The sequence below is a fragment of the Anoplopoma fimbria genome, chromosome 4, assembly GCF_027596085.1.
Source record: "Anoplopoma fimbria isolate UVic2021 breed Golden Eagle Sablefish chromosome 4, Afim_UVic_2022, whole genome shotgun sequence".
Taxonomy (NCBI): Eukaryota; Metazoa; Chordata; class Actinopteri; order Perciformes; family Anoplopomatidae; genus Anoplopoma; species Anoplopoma fimbria.
In genome coordinates this window covers 14,279,446-14,297,349 of record NC_072452.1, presented here as the reverse complement: position 1 = coordinate 14,297,349, position 17,904 = coordinate 14,279,446, and the positions used below count along the sequence as shown (strand labels likewise).

The 17,904-nt window shown below is 39.7% G+C and overlaps 1 protein-coding gene across 1 annotated transcript in view; it reads right to left on the bottom strand.

Annotated features, from left to right (window-relative positions):
• Positions 1-9,875: 9,875 nt before the first annotated feature.
• The window catches only part of LOC129089705 (neuronal acetylcholine receptor subunit alpha-7-like), a 31,444-nt gene continuing 23,415 nt past the window's right edge, over positions 9,876-17,904 (bottom strand). The window contains exons 5-9 of the mRNA XM_054597037.1: positions 14,219-14,466; positions 13,022-13,216; positions 12,426-12,512; positions 10,638-10,747; positions 9,876-10,490 (exon numbers count right to left, since the gene is read on the bottom strand). Of these exons, the coding sequence (XP_054453012.1) occupies positions 9,876-10,490; positions 10,638-10,747; positions 12,426-12,512; positions 13,022-13,216; positions 14,219-14,466 (1,255 nt within the window). The remainder of the gene's footprint in view (positions 10,491-10,637; positions 10,748-12,425; positions 12,513-13,021; positions 13,217-14,218; positions 14,467-17,904) is intronic.

Genomic DNA, 17,904 nt, shown 5'->3' with positions numbered 1-17,904 from the left:
TTTACGCCTCGTGTGGACAGTGCAGATTTTGCAGATCAACACCTTCTAAAAAGCGTTGGTTTGAAGCCAATGTCTCTGCCCATTTAACACCGTCTTTAAGTCAGTGGACTGATGCGAGCCCGTGCATAATGGACAGCGGCAAATAGTAAATGTGAGTAAAAGTGCCCTCCTGACACTGAGGTGACACTGATAACAGGTAGTTGTTGCATATATTGCAATGAATTGGACAAAAAAATAACTGTGATAAAATTGTTAGGGGGTCACCAAAGTCATCAGGATTCGCTCCCTAGGAACCACAGATATTTTTACATAATTTAATGGCTGTTCATTTAATAGCTGTTGCAATATTTCAGTCTGAACCAAAGTGGTGGATCAATAGACAAACAGTGCCATCCTTAAAAACTCCCTTGTATGCTCTCATATGATGAGTGGAATAACCTGGAGATAAGTATAAGAAAATTAGCTTCAATACAGATGCTATAAATTGTATTTTGAAAGTTTGTTCATAGATTAATAGTCCAGGATTGTTCTGCAGGTTTAAATTAGTGTCACAGAGAATACCCTGATGTTTTCATTGACATCAATGAATACATTTATAGTATAGTTGATGAGGCAGACTGAGTAAGGTACATCAAAAAGTAAATTTGCACATCTTAAATCTGATCAGGGTGCTGGTAGACCTGCCACAGCAGCTGTCACATAATGCATCATGATGATAAAAGTATCAATGACTCACAAAGAAAGGTCTGGCAGCACCAGCCAAGGGAACTCTACATGAGAATAGGAACAAGTTTCATGGCCCCAAGTAACCCACCAAATTCACTGAAACTGCTGCAGCAGACACTATCTATGTGAATCTGTAGAACTAGTCTGCTCCTGCTGGATCAGTGATATATCCTCTGTTACTCATCCACACTGGGGCAAATATTGATACACAGCATCTCCACATGGCAGAAGCTCTTTCCCGACCTCTCCATCAACCAGTTTGAGAAGTGTTCAGATTAGACTGTTCCAGACTGATAATCCAAATGCACATCGCTCAGATTACTTCATGCCTGCGGATTATGGGTCATGCCATCATCTCATATTTGCTGCTGAAATAAAGGGAGAGAGATTCATGCTTGTACTTTTTTTGTTTGTTTGTCTATCTTTGCTTGTTTTGTATAGTGTGACTTTGCTTTCCGAATTTGTGGCTGTGTGTGCGTTTACAGGTGCTTTATGACGCTGTTTTTTTCCTTCTTTTCTTTCGGAAAATCTAATGTCATGGTGTAAGAGCAGTTCAAAAGTGTTATCTGCAGTTTGTGCTCTGAGCTCCATGAGCACACTGAAACTAATGGCTTCTATATCAGATGGAAGATTATTTAATCGCTGTAATGTGATGCATTCCCCTTTAACAGTTCAATGGCTTCAAATCTGCTTCTTTTTACTTAGGTTTCAGATTATGCTTGAATATATTATTGAATCAACAGTTATACTCTAAATAACTTTTTCAGAAGTCGGCTTTTTCTGTTGTCCTTGAAACTTGGCAAAATCATCACTTGGCAGACATATTTGCAAATGCTGTGCTCATTTGTTTGTGTGTCCCAGGAATATGAATATCATTTGACTCATTTAATTGCGGCCATATCTCTACTGGGGGAATTTACACGTCTCAAATATAAACCTCATGTTTTGGTTCCAGCCTGCGGATGAAGCCAAGTAAACACTTATCCAGACCTCCAGGCCACAGCGAGGACTAAGGGATCCGCTCTGTCAGGACAACCAAGGAAAGTGAGCGGAGATGAGACTGATGGATGACAAGACTCCCTCTCTGGCCAACCCTGCAGCTGCTTTTTCATTTGGCGATGCGTCACATTAGCATTCAGTCTGTCCCCCACTGAAATGAATCGCAGCTTATTACAGTAATGAAAGTGTCACGACAGAATTAATTAAATGAAGTCGAAATAAATTACTGAAGCGGAATAACACAGAAATGACAAGGAAATATAGAACACAATAAAGAAAACAGAACAGATGTGAGAAGAGAACACGTCAAGATAGTATCAAATAGACCAGTGACATTACAATAAATCCTCAAAATTAAACAAGGTATGTTGTTTGTAACTGCCTTTTAGAAAGACCATAGAAGTGTTTCCTAATCCGATGCCCCTATTGGCAGGACCGCATCATTTGTCTGTGCTTTCCAAATCCATTCCAAATCACTGTTGAAAAAGAAATCTGTTTTATGAAAAGAAAAAGCAAGCAAAAGAGTAGCAATGGAACAACAACCCGAGGAACAGACAGGTGGCTGTGCAACTTGCAGGGCAAAGAGGGGAAAGGCAATCATCAGGTGTGGCAACAGCATCCTGCAGGGTTGTTTCCCAACTCCAACCTCCCAGGGGATTGTGAGATTGATTGGGACTGGAATGAGGAAACGTGAAGAGGGAGCAAGAGAGGAGGTACATACTCTGGGGTGTGACGTCCAGCAACTCTGTGGCCTGGCTGACGTGTCTCTGAGTGTGTTGATGAAGGAATAGCATTTTGCTGCCGTGGCCCATCCAGCTAAAATCCACCTGCCACACATATAAACACACTTCATATTTTTTTTAAATAATAATGCTGGGCCAGCATTTCAGCAGGCTGACGTTGTTGCCATATTGGATGGTAATAAGACTTCAACCCATAACTTTTTCATGGATTTCATTATTTTCCTGCCCTTTCCCCACTTTGCCCCATTGCTCCCTTGACCTGTTTATGGTTTGGATTTCAAAATAATTTACCTACAGTTTATTACCTTCTGCAGTTGCATTATTTACCATCAAAGATTTAATCTGTATTCCTGTAAAAAAAATAAAAAATAAAGTGTCTCTGTTTTGGTTCATAACTTTTGGATTCCCTGTGAAGTGTACATCAGCTGCACGCTGGGCGCAGCAGTCTGACCATTTGACACTCTCTGAAGATGCAATCTGGTCTCGCTCAGGCCCCTGCCATGCACAGCGTATGTGGACGTGTTTATGTTGATGGTGTACAAGAACGTTTGTGTCTGTGTGTGGGTGTGTGCAACTTGTAATGGAAACTTCAAATTTGTAAATGCATGTGTGTGATGCATCCAGACACCCTGTCTTGCTCTTTGCCACGTTAACTCTTAGGCTCATCATCAAGCTTCCTGTTTCTGGCATGACATAAAACAACAAAAGCAAACACAACAAGAACACTTGTTTATATGTTGTCATCTCAGGAGCCCGAGTCTGGCAGCTGAGCTGTTATTCCTCACAGGGGGTATTTCTATGTATACCAGGCGGTGTTGATGAGATTGAGGCAAATGCATCTGTTCCACTGGTTTGTTTTACCCAAGACTGTAATCTAATTTTAACAATGTACAACATGATATAAGACATGCAAAACATAAGGAAGTTTGGGAAAGGGCAAAAAGCTTTGGAGACCAGGATCAGGGGAAAAACTGTTAGGTATGTGAGAAATGATTTGCATGTGTTATAAAAGCATAAACAAAATGCCAACAAAGACCAATTTCCCCTCAAGATTTCTCTGTTTTTTGTTGAATCATTTCCCCTTTGCAAGTTTTCCAGAGCCTAAACCTGGAAACTAATACTTTATAATTATATATGAATTGTAGATTGATAAATTAGAGAATTGATGGTACTTATAAAAGGATATAGATGATGTTTGTTTTATGTGATGTGTATCTGAATGTGTGAATTGCGTTTATTTCACTTAGCCTCCACTTTCCCACCCGTTATGCTCTGACCCCTGATGAAATTCTCACGTCTCTGAGAAAGAAAAAGAACAGATTTCTAATTAATCTGTGTACAATGTGGTGAGTGACTGCTATAATATGTATTCCCCAAATTCCTGAATAATTAAAAGGTTTAAACGGATTTAGAATATCTGTCTTTTCCCTTGTGACAAACACCATTGAGCTCAGAATTGCTACAGTCATACAAAATCAATGTAGTACATGTGATTACATCCTAAATGCAAGCTTTTTGTCATATCACAAACACACTCACACACACACACACACACACACTACACGAGTAATACATAATTTCACCCATGAGATTTCTATGATCTCAGATACCATCAGCAATATTTTTTTCACTGCAGATGCTGCCTTCCTCTTGCATCGCTCTCTTGGTGTTTCTGTGGCTATTTACTTTCACAGCTCTTTTCTATTCTGGTTCAAAATTTTGTCAAAGCTTGTATTCATATATTATTGTTTCAGGCATTAACATCTAAAATGTCCCAACCCTAAGCACTTATAATTGTCCTTATAATTTGGTCAGACTGGCAGTGACTCAGTCTAGTAGGTAAAGGTTGAAGCAGCAGTAGTTCAGGCTCTTGCCAGTGGGAGTTGAGATTTTCTGTGTTTGTCAGTGTGTGTGTGGGTGTGTTTCCTCCTACTTTAAGTTCGTGGCTGTAGTTGGGCAGTGTGGCCGTCCTTGACACTTCCTGCCTCCAGTGATGTTTGTTGTTTATGTGAACCAAGACGACTCTGACGTCCTTCCACCTTGTTTTGTTCCATCAGTGAAGGTGACCATGGTCGAGTGAAAGGGGAACATCGTCCACTTTCAAAATGAATATGTGTAATTTCTGTGTTCTGAGACAGTGAAATAATATGAGTAAGCATGACCATTGAACAACTCTTAAAATCTCCCAAACTAAAGGGCTTAAATTTAGAATAGTGATGTCATCAAATATATAGACAATTAATTGTGAAAGGTGTTATAGATGACACTGAGATCCCCGAGGGGAATGTGTATGAGTAGAACAGAACGCTTCAATGGAATAAAGCTCATCTGGGTATAAAAAAAGAAAGAACAGAGTCCCATTCAATGTCTTTAGGGAAGCTTCTATAAATGGTTGCCAATACTTGCATGCATGACATATTTGATTTACCGTATATTTCCTTTAGCCCTTAACACATTGTGCAAAGGCAACAACATTTACATCTGAACAATTCTATTTGGAGCATTCCTGCAAAATGTCACAATATCTCATTAGTCATAAATGTGCCTCCCTTTAAATTTCCCATGGTTCATCTTGGTTCAAAGTCCTTATATTTCGGAGAGGACCTTGGTGTTCTCCAAACAATTACGGCTGCCATCAGTCAAATGATTGTTAATCACTGTTTGTAGTTTAATGCAGATCCTGATCCAGGCACAGACTATAGCTCAATAACCCTATAACCAAAAATGTTCTTGGGGTAAAATTGGACTTTTAATGGATTCTGTGGCCTCTGCATGGTGCATGCACTTTCTTCTTGTTTTGTACATGTTTTTTTTAGGCTCCAGTATATTCAGTTCAGAGACTTTTACAGTTTGTTGTTCTACACACACACGCATACCAATGAACACACACTCCAAAACCTCAAGGGTGTAGCTAGAAGAAAAACAGAGAGAGGGGGAATAACCTTAAAACAGTGTACAAAGACACTTCTTGTCTCTCAGCCAAAAGAACCATCAGGCACGAGGTACATAAACATATGGACTGCCAGAGGTCACTCTTTATGATGAATTTGCCATTTCTATCCTTAACCCCTAATAGCCTTGCAGCTGGGATTCTCTGTTTATCCTCAGTTATGTAATATTATTTAGGTGTGGCCTACTGACTGGTTGCTACTATTCAGTCCAATCTCTCCATCGCTTCCTTTTTATTTAAAGCTACTAACAGGAGCTTTTTTTTATTTTATTTTGGCGTTCCTTGCGGAAAAAAGTGTTAATTTTACTGCAGCAGGGTCTGACAGGCTTCCCCGCTCAGTGCTGGCTCTGGTTCTTCCATGCCTACCTTCCTTCCAGCGCGCCCAGCAATACGGCCAGGGTCTCCATTATCGTGGTGACAGGGTTCCCAGAACTCAGCGGGTTTTGGTTCTTTGCTATTTACCATTGTCGACCACCTAAAATGTTTTACCTGTTTATTCCTCTCCTATTTGACTTTTAATCCTCCACACAATTGACTTGACAGTCCCTCTAAAACTGTAGAGGAGGGCCAGACACTGCAGATGATTGAAATTCAAAGTGTCCTTCCGCAGGTCCTTCCTTCCTGCTGCTGTCAGGCTGCACAACCAGCTCTGCTCCCAGCAGACCACATGACACATGACAATAAAAACACTGTGCAATAATAGTTAATATAGTTTTTTTTTCTGTCTGTAAATATTATATTTCAGTTATTGTGTTTTTCTACTGTTTTTATTGCTTATTTATAATACTTTTTTTTTTTTATTTTTATTTTTTTATTTTCATTTTTTATTTTTATCTTGTCTTTCTTTACTATGTCTCTTGTGTGCACTTTAACTCTATGCTGCTGTAAGCCTGCAAATTTCCCCGCTGCGGGACTAATAAAGGATTATCTTATCTTATCTTAAAGTGGCATTCCAGTTTTATGACGCAATAGTGTTAGGATACTGTTGCGATTACTAAAGCAGCTGCTCATCTATATACAGTACTATAAGTCCAAATCACAACAAGTGTAATAATTAAATTATGTATGATCATACAGTTTGATATTTGATAGATTTAGGGGTTCTTTTTTTTATGAATCTCATTTTAGAAAGTTTGTTCAAAGTGCTGCGTATCCCTCAGCCCATGAGCGCCTGAATTTTCATCTGCGTCCTTCATGGACTGCTTCACTCCTTTTTATTCCCATGCTCCTTTCATAAATGATTAAAATACAGTGCAGGGGGCATAACTCAGCACTTTAGTGTCCCTATGTAGTAATTCACATACAAACACACACAGAGGAGCACTGACTGTACTGTGATGGTATCTTTCAGTTGTAGCCTGTTAAAAGAACGAACCTTGAGCAAGCACACACTGAATGAAGTCGAATTTTCCTATTTGTTAATATGTAGTTTTAAGTAAAGTTTGTAAATGATCGAGCTTGGAAGATGGTTGTGTTGCACAATGACAAAACTATTGTTGTTTGAAAGATACATTTCTATATTCCTTAAATTACATATGATACGGTCATTAAGTCGGCAGACTTGTTTTGTAGAATAAATTAAAACTTTATATCTCCTTATAAAAAGAACCGCTTATTAATCATCCTGTAGATGGCATGTTACTTGCACATCTTTTTCATCTCTATTTGCATAATATGTTTTCTGTACCTTGCTAATAAAATGGCATTTGGTTTTTATACTAGTATTTTGAAACCCTTGTTGTATGTTTTAATACTTGTAGCCTATATACCAAAGCAGTGGTCTGAAATAAATATAAATACAATCCTCTATATTCCTATACATATGGCAGAATAGGCAATAAAGTTGACTTTTACTTGAAATGAATAAATGCATTTTTCTGAAATGTGGGTTCTGCCTTATTGATTGGAGTTCATCCACAAAACATCAAACAACTGGAAGTTGAGAGCCAGTCTTTGTTGGCCACACACACAATAAGAAATCAGACCATATTTCCTAGAACAAAGAAAGAAAACATGCCCCACATTGTTCATCTTGGATGCTTTTTTGTGGGACATATTTCAGCTCAGATAATTTTTTGATTTCCTCTCCCAATCAATAATTTATCCTCCTTCCTCAGACAAAAGACAATTTTCTAAAACCAGATCTTTACTGAAATAAAGGGAACTTTAACACTATATTTGTTTTGTCCTGACCAGGTTCTTTAATGGTTTGACCTGTCCAAAAGGGTTGACATCCCATCCTATTAACATGGTGACATGATGAGTGTATCAGTTATGAAAGCTAGAGACTTAGAGCCCTCAGTGACTCAAATACCAGACACTTTAGTGTCTCATTAGTATTCCTTATAATCACTGATGACACTGATGGTGACATTGTGTTTGTGGATGTACTCATTTTATGGTCAAATATGGTATTCTAATGCCATTAAAACAACTGTTTCACAGCCAGTTAAATGACTCATTCCCATTTTGTACTTCAGACATCTGACCGATCTGTTTTCTGGCAATTTGGCAGCTTGTGGTAAAGCAGCAGGCACTCTGATTGAACTCAGAACTTGTGGATGGATTTTGCAGACTTGTATTGTATTGGCTGGTGTTTCGCCTAGTATATTAAGCAAAAGTTTGTGGATGATTTGTTTGACCCTGCAGCTGAAGCAATCTAAGAAAAGGTTTCAGCTATTTGTGTTTTGGATAATGCTATGAAGGCCACAACATTACACGCTCTGATTTATATTTACTCACCACACAGAACGTATAAGGCTTAGTCTACTTTCTGTCCCATCCTCATTTTGTCCCCACAGATCTATCCGGAGCCTGTTATACAGAGAATAAATACACTTTATTCACATAGAAGGACAAAAACTCATACTTGGAATAACAGAGAAAGAGATAAAGAGATCAATGACTGTGGCTACGGCAGGGAGGAGGCTGGGAGGCGTAGGTGTCACTAAACACGTTAACAACTGTGTGAATCAGTCACTCGACTCCCTCTACAAAACATGGACAAAGCTTACAGACAATAAAGGGCCTTTTATAAATCTACAGTATATTCTCCAGCGATATGGTGGCGGATGGGGTCGTGAGGTTTTCTTCTTGCTGTCTGGCCTTATGGCCATTGTCTCTGGTGTCAGAGGTTCAAAATTCACATCACTAACCATCTTCAGTGATCACGTATGTACAGTGAAGTCCAACAAGGTACATGGATATGGATTCACAGCAATTAGACAACTTTTATTTGATATGTTTCCTACAGCTAAATCAATGACTTATACATGTAGCGTCAGACCACATGGTTAAAAGATGTACTGTACATCATACATACAGTATTTGACAAAAATTGAGAAAGACACCTGTGCATTCTGTTTTACAAGTCAACACCAGTACATACTAGTCGACACAGTGCTTTTTGATAAAACATATTGGATGTGTCATTATTACACTGTCACAAACTGTTCCTATTATGTAACAGGCTATATTGGATGAAATAAAAAAGGCAAGACAAAGTGATAAGTGATCCTAAATAAGCATTCCTACTGTGATAAAGAAAGAAAATGCCTCTAAACTTGAATTAAAGAAATGAAGGGTGTCCAATGCTCTGCTGATCGAAGTGATTGCAAAAAAAAAATTCACAGTGAAAATTTTCATTACGGGGATGGTACATCATCAGAAAAAGTCTATTTTCCTTATCAAGAGCTTAGAAGGTGAACAGTTGGTAAATTATCTCAGACTGGGGTGATATCTGTAAATGTGTGTGTGTGAGTGGATTAGTACACACAGGACAAAGATAGATGAGATGATTGAAAAAAACTGAGTTACTGTTAAGTAAATAGGCAGTGTTTTTAATTAATAGTGCAGATTTAACTGATATTAACACTGCTGTCAGGGTAAATACAATTAGCTGCTGCATTATCTTTCCCTTATTGATATCTTACTCAAAGTAAAAAAGAAAATCTATGCATCGCCTTCCTCTACTGCCCCAGTGATTCCCAACATTTTGCCTATAGTCTCCCCAAGTTTGCTGTTTAGTCTACATGTTCAAACCCCTTTTCCTCTTGTAGATATCAACAATTTGTCTCCGACATCAAGACATAGTTGAACAATGAAAGTCTGTTTCTATTCCTAATTTAGAGTGTACTAATGTAACATAATGATTTGTCATTGTAATTACTTACTCATCAATCATGAATATTTTGTTTTTTCTCATTGGTTCAATTGACTACATGATTCAGCAGCTTGGCAGAGTTGCAAGGCTCCATTTACTTTCTTGAGTTTCTAGAGTTATATCTTTAGTTTTATACAACACTGCGTGGCCCAGCTTGGGTACCCAGACTGGAGGTTGGGGACCAAATACTGCACCCTTCATTGATTCCTTCCCACCATGCACTTTCTCTCTTAGTCTCTTCTTTAACCCTAATCTCTTGCTGTCTTCCTTTCCTCTATCCTGCTGCTGCAACCAGCTATGTGAAGTCCTTGGAAACAGCCTCTATGAAGTTGGGTGCTGACATGAGGATGGTGAAGGTGCAAATGATGGAGAAGAGAGAGAAGGCCACCAGGCACAGCCGGTCCACCACCGCCGCTGCAAACTTCCACTCGCTGCAGATGATCTCAGCCCTGTCCTTGTCCCGGAACCGCTGGGCTATGTACGACACCTCCTCCAAGATGTGCTGGATCTCTGGTGGGGGGATGCCGACCCCCAACCCAGGTCCAACTCCCATCCCCAGGCCTCCGATACCACTGCCAACTCCTCCAGATGTCTCAGCCTCATCACTTGGGGAGCCATGGGCACGCCCCCCTAGCGCTACCCCGGAGTCGCTAGAAGGCGGGCAGTGTGAGCCTTCTATGGGGTGGTAATTGCCAAAGTAGAGGCTCATGGAACCGTTGGACGTGCCTGTCTGGCAAGGTGGCTGTGAGAGGGGCATAGTGAGGCTGGGAACAGCCCCCATCTCCATAGAGCCGGTGCTGGAGTGGTGCTGGGAGTTGTGACTGTACTTGTAACCTTGCCGCTTGCGATCATCGCCAGGCTGTTTCATACGCAGAAACCAGGCACACCAGTTCAGCAGGACCACCCGAACCTTAAAGGAGAGATGGAGCGTCATTGGCGCGCACACACACAAACACACATAACACAAAATCACACTCATATAAACATAGGTATCAGTGCTAAATGTTATCAGTGACAATAGGGATGAATATCTGACCAATCAGTTTAAGTCACTCACCCACTTGGGCATCTTGCCTCCATGAGGGTCATGATGGTGAAACTGCAGGACTATAACTGTCACTACCACAGACATCCCTACTATCATCATGGTGCTGGCAAAGTACTGGGCTGCCGAAGACAACAAATAAATCCTTTTAGTTTTGCTCAAAAATACATGTTAGGTCATGCCCCCTCCCTTGAACCACCCCATGGTCACAGTTAATGAACATGAAACTAACAGGTAAAACATTAAGTTTGAATTAATGCCCAAAAAATGGGTTGATTTCACACTGTAACATGAAAGGGAAGCATGTCTAATCGATTTCAGCAAGAAGTTATATTAGCATGGGGGAAAGATGCACAGAGAATAGGGGGAAAAATAGAGAGAGAGAGAGAGAGAGAGAGAGAGAGAGAGAGAGAGAGAGAGAGAGAGAGAGAGAGACAGAGAGGCTAGAGAGAGGGAGAGGTTCTGGAGAGATCTCTTCACCCACAGGAGGGAACATTAAGACAGCAGGAGAGCATTAACTGAAGACCGTGCTCTTTCCCAGCATGTACACACACACACACACACACACACACACACACACACACACACACACACACACACACACACACACACACACACACACACACACACACACACACACACACAGCATATCTGAGGGCGTACCCTCCTATATCCCGTTTGCTAGTGACTGTGAACAAAGAAGAGCTAACAGCTAAATACAACTACAGCTACTGCTGTGCCAAGTCAAACTTCATGTGACATCATGAGGTCTGGGGATACGACCTAAATTGGATATTTGAATGTTTTTTTCATTTTGACTGCTTCATGGTCAATCATTAATCATTTTTGGTTTACTTTATGGAAGAAGAGTCAGGGGAAAACTGCCCACAGAGAGGATGTGCAATAATTCAAAACATAACCATGAGATCCTTGGTCAAAAACCACATTGTTGATTATAACTAAATTTAAAATGAATTAATAATGAACAGAACTAAAATAAACAGTCAAATGGTCTTGACAGATAAACAGGTCTAACTAACTTAACTAAAATCAAATTGACACACTATGCTTGTCTGGTGATTAAGGACTGATAATAGAAGACATATGGCCTGATTGTTGCAGCACTGTTGAACACTTTATATATTTACGGTCAAGCTCAAGCAGCTCCAATAACTCACATCCACATTGAGCCACTGTGTTGTAAAAAGGCATGGGTCATTTTAACAAGGCTGCTTAAAGTGTCCCAGTTGGCCTTGTGTTCAGGTCAAGGGAAATAAAAAACACAGATTAATCACACTATTGGTGAAGCATTTGTCAAGCATTTCTCTGTGAGCACAGTAATCATTGCATTGATGTAGTGGTGAACATTTGCAGCATGACCACACACTACGCACACCATTGCACTCATATAATGTACACGTTCAATATATTTCACTTTAACCTAGTGAAACTGATATGAAACATTACATACAGGACTGCAGTTATTAATCAAAGCATGTGTGTTTACTGGAAGAGCTATAAATACTCAGAGAGACAGTCAAGTTGAAAATAAATCTTTTCCACTCACTTCAGTGAAGCCTTTTACAAGAGGTAAACACACATAAACACATCAGGGATAGCTATATCTTGCATCCGTAAAAAATGTAATGTCTGTATGGAAAAACGTCTTATCTGCAACGATAACTTCTTAGGGGTGCCGGTGTCAACTCCATCAGGATGGAATCACCAGGAGGTGATTTTACATTCATGCACGCTTAAGCATGTTACATGTAGACACAAACACACATAAATATAACCCACCGATGAGAGGAACAGAGTCGGACGTGGCAGGCATGATCTCTGCCACCAGAAGCATGAAGACAGTTAGCGAAAGGAGCACAGTGATGCCTTGAGACAGAGATCGAGAGAAAGACAGAGAACATGAGCATATACATAATGATGTGATCAGGGTCACTGGTGTATGATATCATTCCTGTAATTACTAATGTATGTAATCAGTTACGTTCTCATGACTATAACCATTTATCAGCTGCTGGCTCCTCGGTCCAAGGTAGGTTAGAGCTTCAGAAACACTTTGACTTTGTACCTGGCTCATTTAGACGGCTATTCATCAAAACTGGCACCGTTAGACTTGCAAAATAGATTTAGTGGCAAGCCTATTATTTTGAAATTCAATTATTCCAAGATGATTTGACATGCATGTATTCACGTCTTGCTATATGATTCATGAAGACAAATATGCGTACACAAGTTTGAGTGTGATTTTATCTGTTTATGCATTGGTGTAGAGTTGTGACTGTATTTGTATACTATTGAGTAAAGTGAATTTAAATGTTGTATGTTGCTGTTGGTGTATGAAAACCAAATTACTCCAAGTTTTTGGGTGTTTCACTCACCCAGAGAAATTTTTTCTCCAGAGTCTGCCGGAAGCAAGAAGACCAGCAGGGCCAAGCCAGAGATCAGCACACATGGGATGAGCAAATTAAGGCCATAATATAGCGTCCTGCGGCGCATTGTGACCGTGAATGTCACATCAGGGTAGGGCTCCTTACAGCACTCATAGTACAGCTCATTGCGCTTGGCTGGCACACCTAAGAGAGAAGCACAACACAGGTCAGGTAGTTTTTTTGGAATAATAAAGTCATTCAAGAGTTAATAGCATTTATAATGTTTTTAAACCATAACCAGTGAGTGTAAATATTTCATAGGATGCACCACTCAGACCCGGCTTGGAACTTTGCTGTCGGAAATCAGATCAGATTTTGAATCGCTGAGCCATCTCACCTTGGACTCCAACTCTGGGGGGGTTGTGTGCTGCTCTCACATATTGCCTGGCTGCACACCTGCCAACATGTCAAACATTCCTATTGCACGCCATCTGGTGCTGTCTGACACCCATTTCAGGCTAACCAACCACCCTGGGGGCACAGGCACTGGAATGGGCTGCTACTTCTCCCAGATGAAAACACCCAGCATGGAAGGTCTTAATAAAATTCTTCCCTTTCCAGTTCATCCAACTACAATCTATCAGATGATAGCCCACTAGAAAATCACTTATTTAAAAGACCCAAACCACAATCTTTTTTTCCTGTTAACTAAGTAATTGGTTTTACTGCCTTAACCTGAGCAGGTTTTTTGATTGAATTCACAACATTAACCACCTGTTTACCATAGTAGCTTAGTAGTAGAAGTAAAGTCATAGTTTTGATGTGCTGTGCCACCCAGCGTATTAGAAAGTGACAGCAATGGGTCCTTACTAAGAGGCAGTATGTGACAAGTTGGGATGGTTGAAAATATTGACTTTTGGTGTGAAAAGATAGAGTGACCCGCATATGTTGCATGGACTTCAAACAGCAGCCATATTTTTTTTACCCCTTTAAGAATTGTTTTCAAAATAGTTTTCATCTCATCGCAGGACTATGATGGAGAAATCTTTGTCGACAACTAAAGAAATCAGTTTAAGGTTAATATATACATATAATAATTTATTAAACATCAATTGTGTAATTGTATCATCATACATCATTACATAACAAGTACAGCCATCAGGATAGAGAGCTTTACTTGCAGTGAAAACAATGCATCTCTCTTACCCACAAGGTCCCACTCCCCGTTGGGTATGTAGCTGGATGTGTCCACATCCAGCATCTGGAGGTCTAGCAGCCAGCCGTTGTGTGTCCAGGAGCCAAACTTCAAGTCACACTTTTGCACGTCGAAGGGGAACCAACGCACGTCAATGTAGCAGGTGCTCTTCAAGATGCCAGGGGGGATGTACTGGCAGTAACCTGATGCATTCACCAGGACGTTGGTGTGGAAGGTGGCATCAAACCGCTCGTCCGCACTTGGGAGAGAACAAAAGAGAGTAATGTGTGTGTTCAAAACTTTTTATCATCTTGCTGTGAGCCAAGCTTTTTCTTGCTGAAATCTCTTTATTGCCTTCTTAATTGTTTTGGACATCATGCTTGGGTACCAAAATCTGGCAATTACTTTGAAATAGGTTTTGTTAATTTGTAAAAATGGAGAGAGATGGAGACTCATAATAAAATAAGAGATTCTACACATTTGGTTAGTACAAATTACGGAATAAGAAAAGTGTTATGAGAGATACAGCATTCATTTGAAAACAGTAACTGAGTGCTGAGGGGAACTATTTGTCTGTTTAGCCACTTTAAGGTCATTTGTTTTTGTATGTTTTTGTGTGCCACTCTCTTTGCTGTTTCAGCCCAACCAGCCACAGCAGGGAGCAGTAAAGTGATGAATCCAACAGCATCCAGGGTGCAGTGAAAGTAAATATTCACCTCCACTGCTAAGCCAAATTTGCAGTAACCGAAAACCAAATCATAAACACGAGAAAACACTCTGGATGTCTCCTTCAAGGATCTGCAACTCACAACCTGCTAAGATGACATAATGGCAGCCATGGACAGGTTTTGTAAAGGTTAAGTTTGGAACATTTAAAGTTCACTTTCAAACAGCACCAAAAATCAATGAAGTCGTTGAAGAAGGTAGATCTGTATTCCCTAGAAGTCTGGGGAGTAGCACACTTATCTTTGGGAACAGATACTTACAGTAAAGGAAATATCTAAACACCTACACTTAGTCCCACTTCAGCTCTGGCACTCCAGTTGAACTCTAATTAAGAATTAAAAAGTAGCTCCTCTGGTGTCAGGGAGAGTTTGAACTCTTTTGAATAAAGTGCCAGAGGCAAAGTCTGAACTTGGGCAGTGTCTTCTTTTTTGTTTCCTTGCACATACGGTCAAAATCTTTTTCATACAATTGATTCTCCACTGTAGCATCTAGCTGGAAGGAAGTATCTCCTTTCCTATTCATTGCTACTTTTTTGTTATAACACAAGGGCAGCTGAAGGGAATAAAAACAGGCCCCTAATTCAGAAAGCAGGTTAAGGGAAAACTCTTAGAATCTGTTAGAATGTAATCCTAGTTGGTTAGTAGTTTGTTACTCAGGAAAATCTAAAGTTACTGTGTTTTATTTTATTTGCCCTCACCTTTAAATATTACACAGAGTCAAGTCCCCCTCGGCTCAAAATAAAACCTCTGCATGACTTTCTTTTTGCAAATTTTCATATATAAATACACAGCTGATGTCAGCTGCCACTGATGGAACATAATTCCTACAATACTGGAGATTATATGTTTATATTTCTAGGTGAGCATGATCGAGGTGCAGCTGTAGAATGCGAGTGAACTTGAAAAAGTTAAAGTGAGTTATTTAAAAAGGCTGCGTATAGTGAATGTGTTTTAACAACATTTCAGTTGCGTGTTTAACTTTATTACATTTGTTGAAGTAGCCAGAAAAACAAACTTTACTGGATCAGATTGTGAGCTCACAATCATGTCTCTTATGTCTATTGTTCTATATATTGTATTAAATCTAATTGTATTAACTTATTGACTCGTTTCCCCTGTCTGACTCAGGAGATCTTTTTTTTCAAGTTAAATTAATACAGTCACTCCACTGGTTACCTGTTGCCATGGTGAATCGTGGAATCAGAGCTCAATTGATGATACCTTACTCAGAGTGAATCAATTCAGAGTTGATTGAAAACAACTCCTATTAGCTGTACTGGAACGGAAAACTCAAATGTGTCCTTCTCAGTGTTAGTCAACTCAGAATTCAGGGTGAGGCTCAGAGTTTCTTTCACCGGCTTTCTTAAACAGGGCCCAGCTTAGAACAGAAAAACTATGGAAGCAAAATATAGGAAATACAATTTTTCATTGTGCTATATTTGTTTGGATTATCCTTTTAACTTCAACAGAGAAACTAGTGGTATTTAATTTAATGTCTTAGTCCTCTGGATTTGCATGTCCCCATTTACAGTTGCTTAAATTGTTCATCTTTATCTATTTTCATCAGCCAGACAGTGGGTTTTATATTTTTCTCAGTTATTTCACCCAGAAGACATTTTAGGAAAGAAACTTGAATTTAGCATATCATTGTCCCAGGAATAGATAGTTTTGTGTCTCATCATTTGAATGAACAATCATAGGTAGTAGAAAATGTTGGTAAAATGAATCTATAATAGCAGAGAAAAATGCCAACCCCACACAAACACTGCATAAAGAACTCATTGTTGCACACAAATGGGTACAAAAAAAGGGCACAACCCCCTTCTGTAAGGCCTGCTGTCAGTTTTAAGCAGTCGGAAAGAAAAGCAAATGTTACTGTAAAGTAGTGCAGAGTTTTTAGTCAGGACATAAAATGCTCCTAACATACACAGTAAGTCCTGTGTTTGTCATCGTAGCCACATAAAAGCCCATTTAAATCCTTCTCACTTAACAATCGACACCAATTCAGAACTCAAACCCACAGACTGAACTCTACATATACAGCATGAAGGCAGGCACAATACACCTATACATGCACACACACACACAAATCAACACACACACAATGCGATCCCAAGCGAGAGAGATAACGCCAGTGTGTCTGAAACATCCTGGAAACTCTTTCAGCCCTGACAAAAGAATGTGGCCTGCATCTTTAACAGCATATGCAGACGGACCCATTGTATTTGTTACTGCCTTTAGTCAAGATTGAGTGATTTACCTTTTTGTGCAGGGTTAAGTGTGGTAATTTATTTATCTTCTGTGTGTGGTGCTATCAGCTGTGGCTCTGGGTGCTGGGGGAGGGATGTGTGGGTTGGCCAAGGCGCAGCTATGCGATGAATTATTCAAGCTTTGGCCTTACTTCATCTGAAGGTGTGCGCTTTCCTGCCATCAGTGTTTACATACATTTAGCATGTCCTGGACTGTGTGTGTTGTGTAGCGGACATATATTGTAGAAGTTATGTACGTGCAGGAAAGGAGACGAACTGAACAATACAAGATATTTAGAGTTATCTAAAAAAGATAATTATGGTTTTACATCAGATTTACTTTAAATCTACTTTATTGTAGCTTCTTTCAAGATGAAACACACTGAAACAACTTTGTCATCTAATCATAAACGTTCTTTAAGATAAAAATTAAATAATAATATTAAGTGTTGTAAAATATTTTAAAATAAAATACTTTTTACAATGTACACATTTTAACTACTAAATATGCATACCACTGGGCAAGTGATAGCCCTGGGAGAACGGGAAGTGGTCGTGTTCTACACACACACAAAGGAGAAAGAGTACTGTGGACATATTAGAGTGGGGCAATGTGGAAACAGAGACTGACCGACAATGACAAAAGTGGCAGCGACAGGTTCCTTCATCATGGGACATGAGTCACCAAAGCTCTCTTCTCACTCACTCAACACCTGATGCTGT